This window comes from Alligator mississippiensis, chromosome 2 (genome assembly GCF_030867095.1).
Source record: "Alligator mississippiensis isolate rAllMis1 chromosome 2, rAllMis1, whole genome shotgun sequence".
Lineage (NCBI taxonomy): Eukaryota > Metazoa > Chordata > Crocodylia > Alligatoridae > Alligator > Alligator mississippiensis.
The window spans coordinates 49,370,390-49,389,077 of record NC_081825.1 but is presented as its reverse complement, the minus strand read 5'-3'; the positions used below and the strand labels follow the sequence as shown (position 1 = coordinate 49,389,077).

The following is an 18,688-nucleotide window of genomic DNA, read 5'->3' as shown; positions in this document are numbered from 1 at the left end:
GGAAATGGCAGTTGCAGCAGCAGTGGGTGGGAGTGCAGGACCCATGCCATTGTCATGGGGGCTGAGGGTGAGGCAGCAGCAATGCGTGGCCCAGGTTGGCTCTGGCCCTCTACCTACCGGCGCAGCCCAGCCTGGCTCCATACAGCCCCTGCCAGTCTGTGCCCTACACTCCTCCCTTTGCTCCAGCTGGACCTGGCCCCAGGAGACCAGCATGGGCCCCACATTCCCATCCAGCTGTCCCTGTGCTCCTGCCCACTGCCACTTACCTCCCCTCCACCTCTGATGCAACTGCCATTTTCCCACTTTCCTGCCCGCTGCTGACACTGCTCCCCACCTCTTAGCCACCCACCAGCCACTCTGGAACCACGCAGTTCCTGGCTGCATTGCCAGACCACAGGATGCAGCAGGAGCCAGGCCCGTCCCAAGGACTGGGGCAATCGCTGGTGGTCATCCCCTCCCCGCCGCATTTTTAGGTGAGTTGCACGGAGGTGGGGAAACAGCCCCAGGGTCGCCAGGTCAGAACCCTCTGCTAGGCCGAGCCTTCCAGTTAGGGGTGGGGCTGGGCAGACCTTGCTGCTGTGGCTGCTGGGTCCTGCCACCCCTAGGTCCTGCTGCTGCTGGTGCCTTGTCATCTTTGACAGGCAGCCGGGGCAGACAATAATTAAGTTTCTACAATTTTAGGGGCCTCGTGGGCCAGATAGAATGGCTTGGCAGGCTGGATTTGCCCCATGGGCTGTATTTTGCCTGTCCCTGTTCTATCTACTTTAACTCTAGCTTATTGCATATTCTGAACTCAATCTGTCTTGCTGATACTGTTCCACTTTTACACTGTATACGATAATTAAATATTCATTGAAAGAGAATGATTCTATAGCGCGGAGGTTAGCACGCTCACCTATGAGACCCTGGTTCCAATGAATATTTAAGTATGTTATTCAATGTGGACAGCTTCAATAAAAGAGACTGAGAGAGATCCATGTGAGAACAGCCCATGACCTGGTGCTAAGAGCATTCTTTTGCAAATGGGGACATGAAGGATTGAGGCCCTATTCCAAATTTTAGGCACCTAACTCAGGGCTGAATATTCCATTAAGCTGTGCTCACCAACTTCAATAGCATTACTCAAGGTTTACATCAAAGAAATGAAATGTTGTATCATTTTCTTGGAATTGTTCGGGGGTGGGGAACACAACCAAAAAATAAACTGCTCCTATAAAAAAACAGCACCCCCCCATATTTTGTAAATCCTTTGTCCTGAAGTCATCAGAATGCATGAGCTGACTGAGGACTGAAACAAGGAAAATATAACAGGAAGAGAAAAGAATGACACAGAGAAATACTGTTTTACAAGCAGTTGGAGAAATGCCACCATACAGTCTGGGCAATGAAGGGAATAAGTAACAAGACGAATCAAGGGAGAAAAGAAAAAACAATATTCCCCTGAATAAAATTGGCATCAGAAATGGAAGCGAATGGAAATAAAAACAAGATCCTACCTAAGCAGGAGAGAGTGTCTCATATTTATAACATCTATGACTGAAACTTTTATTATAAGACACAGTGCATCCTTTTCTTAAAAAAAAACAAAACCAAAATCCAAAAACACCGCAAAACCAAACATACTGAAAAACCCCACACCTCATTTTGATGAACTGCATGTCAGGAACGCAATACTTCTGCCCTTGTGTCGTATAATAACGTAGCTTGTATTGTCTATTGAAACTGCAGCATGTTTTAAATGTAAACAAAATACAAATGAGAGAAGACGTCAAGAGCAGGGAAGGGCAAGCCTACATCAGTGAAGCAAACCTGTTTATGAGCCTCCCTGAAACACTTGTGGAAAGTGAATAAAAACTTGTATACGTTTTAAAAGGGCTGACCCTTTTGCTTGTTTTTTTAATGCTTCTCTCCAGTTCCTGGTATCAGCTAGGAGTGGAGACAAATTCCAGGGGAAAAGAAGGTATATAAATAGTATTTTGACGCAGTCCAAACCAGTGAGTAGTGGAAATTTGACTGAGGATGTTTTTGCATGATGATCCTGCCTGATTTCCAGGCCACATACTCTGGTATACCATCTGAACTTCTGGCTGTTTTTTTCTCCCCTCCCCAAATAAACCTCTGAGCTAATAAATAACCAATCACTTTGTTTAGTTGGGCTCTGAGTTAGCCTGCTTCTTTCTTCTAATGCACACTTACTGTCTCTCTCTGCTGGTGGATTCTAGTGGAGGCAAACAAAGCATGCAATTCAAATCAAATCCTTTCTGGATTTTTCCCTTTCTCCATGATCTACCCCAACCTTCATGCTGTCAAGGCTCAGATCATAGTTTAGAATCTCTCAAAAGTTGTTCTCTTTTCTAAAAAGTCCTTTCTATTGAAGGCTACAGAAAATGAGGACTAGCAACTTCGTTACTGAAACCAGTCCTTTTCTGAAATAGGACTAACCTACCTAAGTCAAGGAGAGAGCTCATGTTTGTGAATCCTGCCTGGAGTTAAGGCACTTGATTTCCAGCACTCTTGATTTAGCAATTTTCTGGCTAGTGTATTTTAATAGGCTACATATAGATGCCCTAGTACTACCTGGCTGTGTGACATTTTCATAGAGGTAAGTTTACGGAGAAAATGGATTGTTTGTGAAAAAGGTGGTAAGGGAGAGAAGGAAATGGAATGGACTTTGCATGGGAATAACTTGCATGCAGCTGTAAACACTGGCAGGCTTTTCTTGCTCTTAGCCCTGGTTTGCATTCTGTGCTGTGTAGGTATCAGAATCTCACATAAGAAGCAAAGGTTGTTGTGTGTGTGTGGGTGCATGTGCCTGAGATCTGTGAAAGCAGCAGGGGCGGTTTCGGTAGGAAGAAGAGTAATGCAAAGCGTTATTGAAGGGTGGAGACAAAAGAATGAGTAATCAGGAAGTAGGGAGAAACTGATGTCAAATAGATGAGAAAAGATGGAAAAGTTATGGAAGATGCACACCTGGAAGAGAGAGCAAAAATTGAATAGGTTCCCTGAACTTAAACACAGGGCTAAAAGATACCAATTTATGATAGGAGAGAGAGACTAGAAGGAAAAATTGAACAATAAATAGTAGGAAGAAAGAAAGCAAGAAAGATGTCAACTATTTAGGGCCCCAGTCCAGCAAGATTCCCAGTTCCTTTGACTGTGTAGACCTAAGCAGAAAATAATTTTCCTATTCTACAAAAAAAAAATCAGATTTTAAAAAGACTCCTCTTTGTGGTGGGTTAAGAGTGGAGAAACTAACCTCCTGATCATATGCTAGTCACCAGTATTGTGCTTGGGGAGTTTGAGACAAGAAGCCCAGGTTTTTAAGTCTTGGTCCAGCTTGGCTCAGACGGGGGAACCTGGGTCCCTCCACATTCCAGGTGACTGCTGTAGCTACTGGTTATTCTGGAGTGGGAGGTGTGCTTGTTTGCCCTTTCTTGCACTCTGGTTTATTTAATCTCTCTTCTCCTGAATCCAAAATACCTGCCTACTGACCCTCTGTCAGAAGTTGCATTTTTCTGCTACAAGTTTTGGTGTTAATCGATCAGAAAAACCCCAAATAGACAGACAGACAACTCCCCCCCCTCCCCCCCCCCCCCGCAAACCCCCTCCAAACAAACAACCCTCCCCCCAAAACAAAAAACTTTGTTACAAAAATGTTGGCCAGCTCTGCTTATGTGCTTAAAGTTGAACATGCGTGGCTGGATTGGCCTCTTTAACAAACAGGTTACAGCCAAAGATTTGCAGAAAATAAAACTATTATAGAAGGATTTGTATAGTGAGCTACAGAATTCTTTGTTAACCCCCTCTGGTAAAAGCTAAGCCCCTTTTGTTATGGAGGCATCAACAGCAAATCCATAGTTAAATTTGCCTTAGGAATGACACTCAAATCCCTCTGTTTTAAAGACTGAATTTAGTCTTGACATTTGCCACAAAAACTCACAAGAATTCTTGTTGTTGTTGTTATCATTTCTTACTTTCTTTTGGAAAAGCGATTACTAACTCGGACAGAGGAAATATTTTAAGAAGATCACTTATCGTTATCTGGTCCTGAGCAGTTTTACATTTCTTTGGCTCTCTGTAGTCAAACAAGAAGTTACTACAGTTCCAGAGTCCATTTCCCTTCTTCCCTACACTTTCTCATAATGTAACAATGGTAGATCATTTTCATATTTTATGTTTAAACACCGTGAACTTCAGAATTTGGTCCTGGTTAGAAGCAATGATTAGTCATGTTGTCTTAGTGGTAGAATACTCTATTGTGACTCTGAAACCCTCGGCACATGTTCATTTAATGGAGTGAGGGATCTGATCCCTAAATCCTAACAATAGTTCCTCCTGCCATGCTATACTTGCAAAGCAGCAGGCACAATTTTGGGATCAGGGATTGGATCCCAGTCACTTCCTTTGTACTTGCCAGTGCAGGGGGAGCTTGGGATCATGATAAATTTCAGGAGTCATGCATACAAGCCACAAAAATGTTCTACATTATATATGGCAACTTAATTTGGGTACATGTGTAGTACCCTTGCTATTTATGGTGCAATTAGCACTTTAATCGCAGTATAAATGCAATGTGGCCTAGGGGTTTGAAAGTCACAGTTTAATCCCTGTTTCCCTATTACTCCATCCAGGATGTACCTGTCTTTCCTTTTCCTAGTGTAGGCTCACTTTCTCATCTGGAGCAAGTCCAGACCTGTGTAGCAGCTGTTCTTCCCTACTGTGTTGCTGTCTGTGAAATGCAAAAGGATATTGCCAATGTTACTTTTTGGCCTATAAAAGTTGTTTCCCAAATTTGTCTCCAGCTTTTATTTTTAAAATAAAAGCTGTGTACTGACTTCACCAGCTTCTTTTCTTCCCTAACTTGCCAGGTGTCATGATAACATGCATCTCCCCTAATCCTGACATGATGGAGTCTGGAAAACAGGCTAAGCAGCTGAGAGTCCTGGTCCTAGCCCTTGTGCCGTCTTTCTCCAGAGTCAGCTGTTAAAATGAGGTTTATCTGTGAGTACAAGCTCTGCCCAGTTTGGCTGCAGCTCCCATGCTGTACCTGTTTCTTCCCAACCTGAAGTATGACCTCAATATTTTTCATGTAGTAATACCTCAAAAGTTAGGTGTCTACAGGTTAGGTGTCTTTATCTCACTCTGTTTAGTTTGTTTTGAGGCATTAGCTATGTGTACTGTAAATGCTTTTGTTTTGGAACTGAGGGAATTGGTTACAGGGCTGAGAAGCAAACTTGTGTTTGTGTAGTATGATCAGAACTGATGAAACTTTCTGGGAAGTGTTTTATTGGTTAGAAATTGTCTTTTTAAAAATTAATATTTTTGTAAAAATTCGAAACACTGTTAATTTTTAATATTTGGTTTAAAAATGTTAATTCTTCCAATTTTTCAGTTACAAAAGCCTCTGATATGGGAAATCAAAAGCCTCAAAAACATTTTGGTGACATTTTCCATAAAGTTATAGAAAACTGAACTTTTAAAACAGTAAAAAATTAAGACAAATGTCTTCCATGTTTGCCTATATATGTATGTGTGTGTGTGTGTGTGTGTGTGTGTGTGTGTAGATATATGTATGGGGATGTATATGTATATTGCTAGATGGTATATTATGGCACCTTTTCATGTGTTATGCCATCTTTTTGTGAATTTCCCAGCCTCCTAGACAGTCTATGAATAAAGTGGCATATCTACAGATACTTCTAATGCTGTTGTTATTATTTATATATCCTATATCTTTACAGTACAGCACTTATGCAACAAATATAGTGAAATAAATGGTTATGCTTTATGCTTTTAGGTGAGTTATGGTAAAAGTTTGTGTTGTTCAGAATCTAGTGCATAAGCTGTCTGGTTTTGGAAATCAGGTAACCTGCTGGTTTAGGCTCAGACTGGCTAAGTGGCTTTTGACATGTGGGTTGTTAAATAGGACTGGAGAGTACCAGGCACAAGAAGCAGCTCCTTCCTCACTAATTCTTGTTGATCTTTTCCAAATTTATAGGATAGCTCTATCATCCATTTCTGATAATTATTTTACTTAAAAATGGTAACTGTCTGACATAATAATTTGTTATTAAAGAATTGTTTTGAAATAACAAATAAGCTTATTATTTCAGCAAGGGAATAAGGATCAAGTAAACACAATGTGTTCACAGTAAATACAAATAGAGATTTATGTATATGACACTTAAGCAGAATTGTTTCTAAATCATCTAAATCTGGATTTTCCATTAAATGACTGATAAGACAGTTTTTTAAACAATTCAAAGGGAAGACAATAAACACTGCATTTTTGTAATCTGCCATTAATATATAAGGATATCCACTAATCAGCAAATTTGTACTCACCAAATAGCCAGCAGGATTTGAGTGATCATGATTTTAACATCCAGCTGAGTGATGATATCTGAAAATATAGACATGTTATTTGTTTATGCAGATGTGTTGTTGTTGTTATTAATGCTAATGAAGATAACAACAATTTAAGCTTACTTTGTTTTCATCCCAAATTTCAATGTGGTCTGCAACCATTAATTATTATACACTATTTTAACATTATTACAACCATTACATATTACTTAATGTATGGTGGTTACAAATATGTTACTGTTGATGGTGAATGTCCCTGAGTTTCTCAGCAGCAAGAAAATACATCTTTACCTCTTGATCCCTAAGTCTTGACTGGTGGAAACACACCCTGCTTGGTAAGACCCTGGGAATGAAGGATGCATCTGCTAGCATCCCTGCTCACATTCAGAGACCCAAATAGAGAAAGATTTGGCCTATACTATATTAATTGCTAAAAGATCTGTATTACTTGATTTCTATTATGCAGAAACAACTATGTCATACAGCTTTGCCAGTTTGGATATGTAAAAATATTAGTTGGTAACAGGAAGAATTTGAATTGGTAGAATCGGTACGTTAGAAGCACTGCACTTTCTTCACATCGCCTGTTTCCCCACTTCTTATAGTTTTTTCACCCCTGCCCCACCTGCTTCCCCTTCCTATTCTTTTTGCATGCAAACTGAAACACACTAACAAACCATTCTGAGCATAAGGTTGTTCTACCAGATTAGGTCCACTGAAGTTCAAACTTTCCCAGCACAGTCCTTACTGGATGTTGCCCAACACACTTCAGTATTTGTTCATTACTACTTTATAGGTGCATTGCCCGGTATTTTTCAGTAGCTAATCACAAGTGTGATTTAATTAAAGATAATAATTTCTGCAAAAGTCAGGGTTTTTTATCATAAATGTTGGTTATTGCCTAGCTTGGCTTTCAACAAAATGTTTAAAAATTGTTTGTGATAAGTCTGGCAGGTTCCTCCCTTATCCTCCCTCAGCTGTTCTACTTTCCAAACCAGAAACATCATTCAGACCCACCACTTACCCCTAGTGGCTTCATAACCAAATAACAAGTCCCTTCTCTTCTGTCTTTCACTGGAGCTGTGGCTTCTTCTTTTCCAAGTGGGGGAGGGGAAGGGGGCTTTTCTGACCTCTCTGTGCACTGTTAAAGATGCATATTGGCAGTAAGAAAGAACTTCCAGCCAGGTGTTTTCTGTTTCCTCTTTCTTGTTTCCTTTGCAAGGGCCCTCCCCTTCACCCTACAGGCTGTTCCTCATACCCAGCTCTTAGCCTCCCACTGCTTTGCAAGCACTGCCCCTTTTCAGCTTTCTCTCTTATCCAACATTCCTTCTCTCAATAAAACAGGCTCTAATGTTCAAGGCTGCATGTGTGAGCTGTTTCTGAGTACTTGGGGCCTGATCCTGTTTGGCACATAGTGTCTTCCACGACTTTCCAAAGGTCCTACAGGAAATAATGCACCTGGCAGGAGGCACTCAGCACCTGGCTGGACAGGCCCTTATGTTGGCATAATGTCACTGCACTGCTTTGAGATACCTGAGCTTTGAAAGGAGATGTGTAGATCTTTTATATTTTCATGTATGGCTTACTTTCTCTAACAATCGCTCTACTCTTGCACTCTCTCTCTGCTCACCTAACACTATGTATGCAGTGTTATTTTTTTTCCATCTTCAAGCAGGAAGTGAGGATTCTACTTAGTTTGAAAGGATCCAGGGATTTGTTTGTAAGGCACTTATTTCCAGGAACACATGGTAAATATTAATTTGATCTTGTAAGCGATCAAAAATATAATAAGAATTAAATCTAGGCTTTACATTGTTACACCTTTAATAACTGATTTAAAATATTTATTTGGGTTTTGAGAGAGATTTTTTTCTCTCTGATCTATCTCACCACCCAAAATAGGAAGTCACAGAGCATTTCTGCACCTCGCTATTTACTGTATAACATTAAAATGTCTGTTTCATTTTAGACTATTTAAAAGAAAGAGTGGGGCAAAGTGTAAAACTCATGCAATCATTAGCTAGTTTGCACAACAGAAGAGCAAATATGGTCAGTAGTATAAAAAACTTACTTCCTCTTCAGACAAGTTTGTTCACTATATCTATCCTTCCTGGATTTTTCTTTAAGTTTTCTGTTATTTGCTGAAGTTAATTTATCCCATGCTTTAAACTAATAATTCCACTGTTGCAAAAAATTACTTGTACTGTGACAGAACCTAGAGACCTTAAATTTGGCTCTGACCCTGCCCCCCCATATAGTCTTTTCTTCAAAGGCTATATAGTCTAAACAGGTGATAAAGGGCAGCAGGTATGTAGAACAAGCAGATGTGGGGAAGAGAAATTCCACTTCTCTTGGGATTTAGGTACCTAGCTGCAGCTCTGAGTTAGGCACCTAAAGAAGATTAGGATTTACAGCCTGAAACCCCCTGCTGGGGTCACTTGCGTTGTTCCTTTAGGGATAATCTACTGACTCACTATTTTGTTTAACTATATAGGGAGCAAGTGGAGGACATGGTGGCACCACCATCCATCTTTCATAGAATGTCCTAGAAACTAGAACACTCATCCAGGGAATCAGAGATCTGGGTTCAGTGCCATCCACAGCCTGTAAGGCTAAGTACAGACTATCAGAAAACCTGGGGCTGAATCAATTCAGTCTTTTCAGGCTGGTCTAAGATGCGTAGATTGAGTTGATAAGCAAGTGAACAGGTATTTACTTTTGATTCCAGAAATGCAGCCACATGTCTGCAGTGGTCCAGGCCCGAAGCCAGGAGGCGCTAGAGCATGCTTCCCTGCTTAGCTGGGGCAGATGGCAAGTTAGGACAAGGCTAGCCTGCCCAGCTTGTGGGCAGGGTGGTTTTAGGGGAAGGTGCAAAGCATCCTGGGATGCTGGAGGACTGTGAGTTAATTTGAATCTGAAGGGGATCTGGGACAAAAGTTCAGTAAACCGATTTAACCCAAATCAGTTAAGTCTGATACTACATCCATCCAAGTTTATCTTAAACCAGTTTGGGTCATTTTGAAAGCGGTTTACGCTCACTGAACTTGTGTTGGGTTACAGGTTTGAGCTGGTTTCCGATCATTTATACCAGTTGTGATGTAATTTCTCTCCCTAGTCTAGGCATTCTAACCCACATGTTCCATTGCCCAGGACAGTGTCCATAACCCAGATTGGTATATGTTAGAGCACCCACTACCACCTGTTGAGAGCAGCCATGAGTGCAGGAGATCTGGAACCTGAGAGAGAATGAGCAAGCATGAGTAGCAAGCCAGTTTAACTGAGGACTCTTTAATGTAAAATACAGGGACAATCCTTAGACTAGGGACTGAAACTCAGGACTCTCCCCTCACAGGTGAGTGCCTTTATCATTGGGCTACATTCATGTTCGATGTTCTTATCCTCTGCATGGCTCCTCTGTGAACCTTGAATGCTTTTCAAGAGGAGGTTTGGAAAACAAACCCCATTTTAACACTTTAATTCCTGGTCATGATCTTGCTGGCACAGTGCAGAACACTGAAATAATGCATTATGACTTATCACTCAATTGCTGGAACAAGATCATAGGAATGTAGGGCTGGAAGGGACCTGGTAAGATCATCTAGTCCAGGCCCCTGCTCAAGGCAGGACCATTCCTGACTAAATCATGCCAGCAAATCTCTCTCTAATTGCTCCTGAAACCGGAGATGCCATACTTTCTCTATGTGGGTTGTTCCAATGCCTGGGCAGTTGGTCATTCTAGCCAGAAGTGATAAAATGCTGAAGTGCTGCACCAAAAATAACATCACTGGAATGTACAAGTAAAGCCAGTTCTAAGCTGAGTTGGCAGTGCAGTCCTCTGTGCCAGTATATCCTGTTTGGCCAGTATTACTAGTATGTGACATCACAAGCTGAGCATTGGCATATTATTCATTTAGGGGACTAATCATTCATTAGTCCCACAGTAATAATTACTAGCAGCTACATAAGTTTCTATATACAAGAACATGCTACCAAACAACATATATCGGTGGATATATTTCTATATGTCTTTGTTTAACAAAAAATTTTGCTTCACCTTTTCTTAGACTGCAAGGATTGTACATGTTTACAAGCTCTTAAATGTGTAAGAGAAAAAAATCCTTAACTAGTAGAGAGATGTGGTCATGCAGTCAGCTACAAACACAGTCCATTTTGCTTAAACATTCATGTGTCTTAATATGAGTTATATTTTAATATGGTTCCTAGCGAATTGTTTTTAAATATTCTGCAAAAATGAGGCTTTTGTAGCAGAAGAAAGCAGTGAGTAAAAGCAGATGAAATAATGGGGTTAGAATGGGAGGTAAAACCTAGAAATTGTCTTTTAAAACTCCTTTTCTCTAATTGTATTAATTAAAAACCTCTGAAATGGCCTGATTGGATGAATGTTATATAATAACCAAGGATTCCCTGATAAAAAATCACAAATTCTCTGATAAATATGGCAAATTTTCTGATTAAAAACCCCAAACCTATTAGTAATATGAAAGGCTGCTATGTATGTTTCAGTTGAACAAATGTTTTCTTGATATAGTTATAATTTTAAAGCAATTTGGAAGCCTACCAGTGCCTCAGTCACTATAATAAAATACATTCTAAATACCTATACATTTTATTTGATTTTGGTTTTTTTTTATCTTGGAAAAAAAAGCAGCTGCTGCAGTGGAGCAGTGTGGAGCACTGTGTGGAGCCCACCTCCCTCCACTAAAGCCTTGGGTAGGAGGGTGGGGCTGGAGCCCCGCCATTGTGCACACTTCTGGGGGGCTAAAAGTGGGGACCTGTGTCCCCCAGATCTACGTGTGGGGTGGTGGCAAGTGCAGACTCTCCACCTTGCTGCCCTTCCCTGGGGCCTCTGCAGCCCAGTGGGTGTACCCTGGCACTGCAGGGCAGAGCAGGGCTGCATGGGAAAGCTTGTTGCCACTGCAAGCTCTGTGGTTCCCTGGCAAGGCATCCCATGTGTGTGCAGTAGCGGTGCGGCAGCACAACCCTGCACTACCACAGCCACTGTTGCTGCACGGGCAGGGGATACTCGCTCACAGAGGCAACAAGCTTTCCCACACAGCCTCACTCTGCCCTGCAGTGTTGGGTCGCACCCACTGGTCTGTGGAGACCCCAGGGGAGGGCAGCAGGGCAGAGAGCCTGAGCCCACAGCGGGCAGCCCATGCCTGCCCCCACCCCATGCACAGATCTGGGGGTCATGTACCCCCCCCCATGCTCCCTGGGAGTATGGGCAACAGCGGGGAGCCATCCCTACCCCTAGGCCTCTGGACAAGACACCTGCAGCCCTGTCCTGCTCCCCCCCAGTGCCCTGTGGCCATGCATTCCAGCCCTAAGCTCCAAGCCCCATGCACCCCCGGCTGGGCAGCAGCCCCAGGCCTGCCCAGTTCACTTCCTTCCTCCCTCCCCATAGGGACTTCAATTTGCCCCCCATCCCTACCAGACTTACCTGCAGGAGCTACTCTCCAGGCTGCTTGGTGGCCATGTGCATATACATGCATATGGTGCCCCCTGCCTGACCACCCTTCTCCTGGTCCCCCCCAGTCCCTTGCAGGTTGGAATTCTTCCAGTCTGCAGAGAGCTCTTTGCAAAAGTGCAAAATCCATGGGTTTCTCCATTTAAAATTAAAATGAAAAATCTTCATTTTCCTTAGGTAAAAGGGGGGAAATCTGCATTTTTCCATGGGAAATGGAAAACCCAGATTCCTCATAATAACCCCAGGTTCACTGAAGTGCTACTTTATGTAAGGATTCAGGACAAGCTGTCCATGTGATAAGTTTTTCATTTGATGCCACAAAAAGTTTGAGGTTCAGTGGCACAATATTAGTGTGCCTCTGACCCGGTCCGGGCAGCCTACTCCTCAGCCAGTCACTGTCTGTGCCCCCCAGCCTCAATCAAGGGCTTGGCCCCCGTGGGTTGGTCTGGCTCATCTCTGCAGTCCTAGCCCCACAACTGCCAGCGAGGCAGGCAGATGGCAGTGCCCCCATCCCTGCCGCTGGAGTGGGGACAAATGCCTGATGGGCCAGACCTCAGCTGTGGTGCCCCAGTGGGAGAGGGGGGCGGGGGAATAACCCCCCCCATTTGCTTCTGGCCACACCCCCACCCCTGGCTAGAGCAGAGAGCACAGCCTAGCCCAGAAGCATGCCGGGATGCTGGGGAGACTCTGATTTAACTTAAAACAGGAAGGGGTCTGGGACAGGCATTGCATAAACAGTTTGACCCAAATCAGTTAGTCTGATACTACATTCAACCAGGTTTATCTTAAACCAGTTTCAGCCATTTTGAAACCTGTTTAGGTATACTGAGTGTCTGTTCTGTTACAGGTTTAAACCAGTTCCTGATCACTTAAACTGGTTTATGTGTAATGTCTATCCCTAGCCCTAGGGTTCTGGAGCCACACTGAAACGGTAGTTTTGGCAGCTGCAGGGATTAATGGAACCATCACTGTTTGTGGGGTTTCCAGCCTGCTGGAAGCCCCACAGTCCAGTTTCAGAGCATGGAGCCAAGTTATGCATCCAGATTTGGATTGTGGGGACAAATGAATTTGATACCCTTGTTTTAAACTACATGGTTCCATAAAAAGAAGGTACTGTTAAAAAAAAAATAGGAAAGCAATTCTGTTTCTTGTATAAATTGCTTTAGAGAAATTTTAAAATTACTTTCTGTTTCTAGTATTCTATGTAATCTTTCAGCACTTCCATCTTATACCTCCCTTTATTATAGACTCCATTATGTACTAGGACCACAAGCTTTGTCCTGCCTCTCACTGGAAGTGTCATGAGATCCACCCACCACCATTGGCTTATAAGACAAGTTAGCTGAGGCTTTGTAAGGTTACCATCTCCCTATCTACTGATAGTTCTCTTTGAGGCATGAACTGATTTCATTAACTGGAGAATTGAGACATCCTGTTCTGAGAGAGCCCTGCTTTGCTTTGATTGGATACACCAGCTGTCTAAATAATTAGGCCTCCTGCAGTTCAGTAGCTCTGACCTAAGGATGCTGAGGAACTTGAGTTTCTTGCATTGTGTGTCTGTATGGTATATGTACACAAGGAAGTGATATACTTTGTGCAATTTCCACTGAAGTCAATGGGGTTTTTCCATGATCTTCAGAAGAAATGGGTTCAGACCCACAGCACAGCAAACTGATTAGTCCCTTTACTGGCTGTATTATCAGTACATGTCTACCTTCAGTGGATATATGTGGTTTCTGCATATTAAATCAATATTCCATACTTTGTTCTACTAACAGGTAAAAAAACACCACATACAGCTCATCTTGGTACAAAACCTGCATGCAATCCAAGCTTCTAGCACCAACTGTTTGGTGCCTCTAAACTTGAGAGCTACCTTTAGATTAGTACAAGGATTAATCTAGGACAAGCTTTAAGGTCCAGGGAGGGCTGCTTGGCAGCTTTCTCAGAAATGCTTCTGGTCCTACATGCAGCATGAGTGAGACAAAGGGAATTTCAAAGTCTCAGCATATGGCTGAGAAGATGACACAATGAAGAGCTTACGTTTATTAGGCTCTGAAACTTTTGGATCAGGAAGGGTGTACATAGAACGGATGCCATCAGACGGCTGGTACAAAATATATTCAGGGGTTTGGTGAATTGTTTAAATGCTAAAGAAATTCAATAGGTGCTGACAAGCATTCAGGTTAAAGACATTTGTTTATATTAGGATAAAGTTTGCCTTGGATCTAAAAAAGGATAGGACAGTAATTATGCATGAAATAGAGGAGGGGCAAACTGAGATCAGAAATACATTCCAGAAAAATAACAAGGTATCAGATTAAGGAGGTTAATTAAAATAGGTGCACAGCCAACAATAAAAACTATCAGCATCTAGGAATGTGTATGAGAATCTTTTGTGCAAAAACTGATAAACAAAAATGTCTAGAAAGAGGATCTTGATGTAGTAGCCATTGCTGAAAAACAGTTGGATGACAATAACCAATGAGTGGATTAAGAGAAAACCACGACACCTGCTTGATTGCAAGCAGTTTATTCCATTATAAGGTTTCTTGCTCCTTTTTCTGAAGTATTTAGTACTGGTCACTGTCAAAGATACAGGTCTGATCTGGCATGGCAATTCCTATCATTTTATTCCTGTGAGCAGAGCCAAGGAAGCACAGTATCATGAGCACCAGCTTAGTTCTGTTCTGGATCTAGTATAATCAACACATTTTGCTCCTATTTACGTTTTTGAATAGCAGTTGGCTTGTCGACTATTTATTACTCCTGTTACTGACTGAGCTCAAAACCACACAGCTTGATTTCCTATGCAGGACTGACAGTTAAACAAACAGAACCTTCTGACTTAAATTTCATCTGTCAGCAAAACTGCACGTAAAACTGCCTTTCATTCTCCAGCCAGGCTCAGAAGTGTTCCTTGCATTTTTACCTGGGACACCCACTTTTGATTCAGCCTAAGCCCACAAGCCTGATGGAACCAGAAGTACTTTTGTCAATCGAAAATTGTTGAGATATAGTTTATTTTCTCTGTTTTGGTAGTAGTTTAACTCTCTAGTAGTTTCTGTCTGAACTATGTCAGTGTTGTGGATATCTGGATGATGAGGGGCACAGATCAGGATAAAATAGGGGATGCAAAGAGGACAAAAGCCTTTAGAAGGCCACTTTATCATTGCTACAGGGCAAAATCTGCATGGGAAAACTCAGCTGGACAGACTGGTTTTCAGCAGGGTTACTAGATTAAGCACAAGTATGCTATAAATAAGCACCACTAGATGGCAGCACGTCAGACTGCCTTAAAAAACCCATGCGGTAAAGCTCTGTTGAGAAGTCTAAACCCTGATTCTTGCTCTGCTTGACCTCCCTTACCTTTTGTATGATGTATCCAATACTAGCAGCAGCCTGGGGAGGATTTACTTGCTTGTTTTTGGTAATGTTGAGATTGTGGGTAAACTGAACCTTTATAAAATCTGTAGCTAAACTTGAAAAAATTTTTTGGGGAAGAGGGAATAATAATCCATCAAAGTTAATAAATTCTAGGCTTAATAACACATTTCATGCACAGTTTTCTAAAACAGTATCAATATTTTGGGCCCAAAATTGTACCTACAAGTTACTACATCTGGAAGTTTTCTCTCTCTAGAGGTTATTATAAGCTAATGTTTGCTAAGAACACCTGTGAGAAGATTTAGCAGCTGATGTGTCTTCCTGCATCTATTTGTCTAACATTGTCAAACTTATGGTCACACACATTGTGTGGCTCAGAGTTAGCAGAGGGGCGGCAAATTTGGGCTTGGAGAAAGTGGGGTGGAACCTGTTGACAAATTCTGGGGCACAGAGCCCTGTTGGACATGGATGTTGCGGTGGGAGGCAAACAGAGTAACCTTTGCTGGCTCACCTCGCTGCTGTGCCCAGATCTGGCCTATGGGGTACCCTGGAGTTGGGATCCAGCCTGACAGGCAGGGTGTTTGACCCACTTGGTCTGTTTTGTGCTTGTGGTTCTTTCCTCTTTGGCTTTCTGGATGAGGATGCTTGAAGGGTCTGGGTGGACATCTAGCAGCTGTTTGTGTTGTACGGTATTGTAGGAAACATACCTAGACTCTAGGCTGGATACCTGTAGAAAATCTAAGTTTTATGTTAGTTTTTTGGAAACATGGCATTAGGGGCAAGATTGAGGTCATTTAGCATGTGTGATCCTCACTATGATATTCTGATACTCTGGATGCTAAGAATCACCCCTCCCCCCTGAATATTTTGAACATCTCTAATTTATCAATGCTGTATGAAAAATTGCTAGTGGCACATAATAATCACCAAGGATGGTTAAACTATTAGTTAGTTCTTATACAAAAAGACTGTAATAAACCTGGAAGAGCTTAATATGACTTGGAGTGATATTTTTCTGAGGAAAAAAGAAACAAAAAACAGGAGAGAGCCTAAAGCTGTCCCAGAATTGTACTTCTCTGTGGGGCAAAGCATCAGCATCCTCATCGTGCCTCCTACAAGTAGCTGAACCATCATTAAAACTAATGATGTTACTAGTGGACTGAATCAGATAACTGTCAGATCCCAGTTGGTTGGTTATATATATCAACAAAGTTTCTCCTAGCCAACTAGCGAACGAGATGGCTTTTCAGACTATTGGCTCAGCACTTTGAATCCTCCAATTCACTGACAAGGGTCTTTCAGCAGGAAAACATTCCATAATCAGTTCTACTGTAATTCATCACAAGGCTGACATAATCTGTCTTGTGAAGACCCATATTGTAAAGGATGAAGCTGGTTACTTTACTATCAGTGACTTTGTTGTGATATGCTACATCCTTCATGCAAAATGTAGGAGAGCCACCTACGTCTGTGGCAACATCTCTGAGGCAACACACCCACTATCTACTAATCATTGTGATGTCATAAAAGTTGGAAGCTTCAGTATCACAAATGTCTATAAACCACCAAGCAAAACCTTGGGGAACTGCCCTCTTCCCTGTTTCCCCCACCCAGCCATATATGGTGTTTAGCCACCACATACAGTATGGGGTTACTTCCACCCAAATGAAGATGGTGACCTGTTACAAAATTGGGCATCTAGCAATGACCTTGCCTTGATCCACGGCTCTAAACTGTGTGGCAGCTCCTACTCAGCAAGATGGGACCAAGATTACCAAGATGACCTATATTGCATTATATCATTCAACAGCCCCCCCACAATGTTCTTGCAATGTTCTCAATGACTTTCCACACAATCAACACCATCCATCACTCATCCACAGTGGGTCGGTTATTAAATGTGTAAGAAAACCCAGATGGAACTTCTGGAAAGTCAATTGGTCCCTATTCATGGAGACTGTTGAAGGATCCACTGTTATCATCCCATGGCAAAATATCCCAGTTGATGAAGCCTGTAAGTATTTCTGTGGTGCTGTTTATAAAGCAGAACAATCCTCTATTCCCAGAGGATTTCACCCCTGGTACACTCCTTGCATGGATGGAGAGTGTGCTGATCTACTGGATGAGTATGAAAAATCAGATATCACAGATCACCTGCTTGAATCACTTGATACTGCTCGTTGGAACTGCCGGGAGGGAATGGAATGGCATCATTTCTGTCAATGTTCAGACCCAAAATAATCCACAAATCTTTTCACCAACAGAACTGAACTCTATGCTGTGCAAAATAAAATCTGGCACTGCAACTGGTTATGATAACCCAGAATTTTTGAAACACCTCAGTCCTCAAGCTTGACTTCTATTCTTCTTCAGCCATATTATTATGTATGAAGAACAAATTCTGTCAGCATGGAGCTGAGCGAAAATCATTGGCCTACCCAAGCCTGGCAAAGACCCACAATCAGCAGCAAGTTAGTGACCAATCTCCCTCCTGAGTGCCTGCTACAAGACACTTGAGAGACTAGTTCTGCAATGTATTTCTCCAGTAATTGATTTTGCTCTAAACCTAGACTAAGCAGGATTCTGCTGTAGATGGAGCACTTGCGATCAAGTTCTAGCCTTAAACAGGTTAATTGAAAATGGCTTTCAGAAAAGCCTGAAGGCTGATGTTGTCTTCATTGGTTTAACAGCAGCATATGATACTGTCTGGCAGACTGGTCATCTGGCAAAAATATGAAGACTTTAGAGTCCACCTGGCCAACCAAACTCGCTCTTGGAGTCATCAAATCAATGGCCTCCCTCAGGGATAAGTACTAGTGCCTCTCCTTTTCAACCTGTATACTGATGGCCTGTGACCAGCTCACAAAAATTTGTTTACTCTGATGACAGTGCCTTTGCCACCCAAAGTTGTGACTTCAGGTGTGGAACTCACACTTAATGGAGACATGAGACTGATGTCAGAGTGCTCCCTAGAATGGTGCCTCAAACCAAATATCTCAAAGACTCTTTCAAGTGTTTTTCATTTGCATAATGCCAGTGCAAATCATGAACTCACTCTCATTTTAAATGGTCAGCCTTTCAAATTTAAAACCCACCCAGTTTATCTTGGAGTCATCCTTGACTGGATTTTAACTTATGAATCACATTTCCAGAAAACTACTTTAAAAATCATAACATGAAATAATTTACTTGCCAAGCTCACAGGCTCCACTTAGGATGCCAGTGCCTCTATGCTACATTCATTTGCTCCCACACTCTGTTATTCAGTCACTAAATACTGTGCCCCTGTATGGGCTTGTTCATCACACAGCCAACTAGTGGACACCCAACTGCACATTACAGTGCATCTTGTCAGGCACAATGTGCTCCACTCCACTCCCATGGTTACCAGTATTCAGTAACATTGCTCACCCTTATCTCTGCTGCACAAATACTGAAGTAAACATA

General features: G+C 42.2%; 1 protein-coding gene across 3 annotated transcripts in view; it reads right to left on the bottom strand.

Moving 5' to 3' along the window:
- The window catches only part of C2H4orf19 (chromosome 2 C4orf19 homolog), a 75,688-nt gene that overhangs the window by 14,139 nt on the left and 42,861 nt on the right, over positions 1 to 18,688 (bottom strand). For 2 of the 3 annotated variants that reach the window (XM_059721626.1, XM_059721628.1), the window contains one exon: positions 6,346 to 6,403. In XM_059721626.1, coding sequence (XP_059577609.1) covers positions 6,346 to 6,403 — 58 coding nt within the window. Of the gene's footprint in view, positions 1 to 6,345; positions 6,404 to 7,390; positions 7,593 to 18,688 lie in introns of those variants that run through there. The other variant, XM_014594960.3, reaches the window with a different exon arrangement.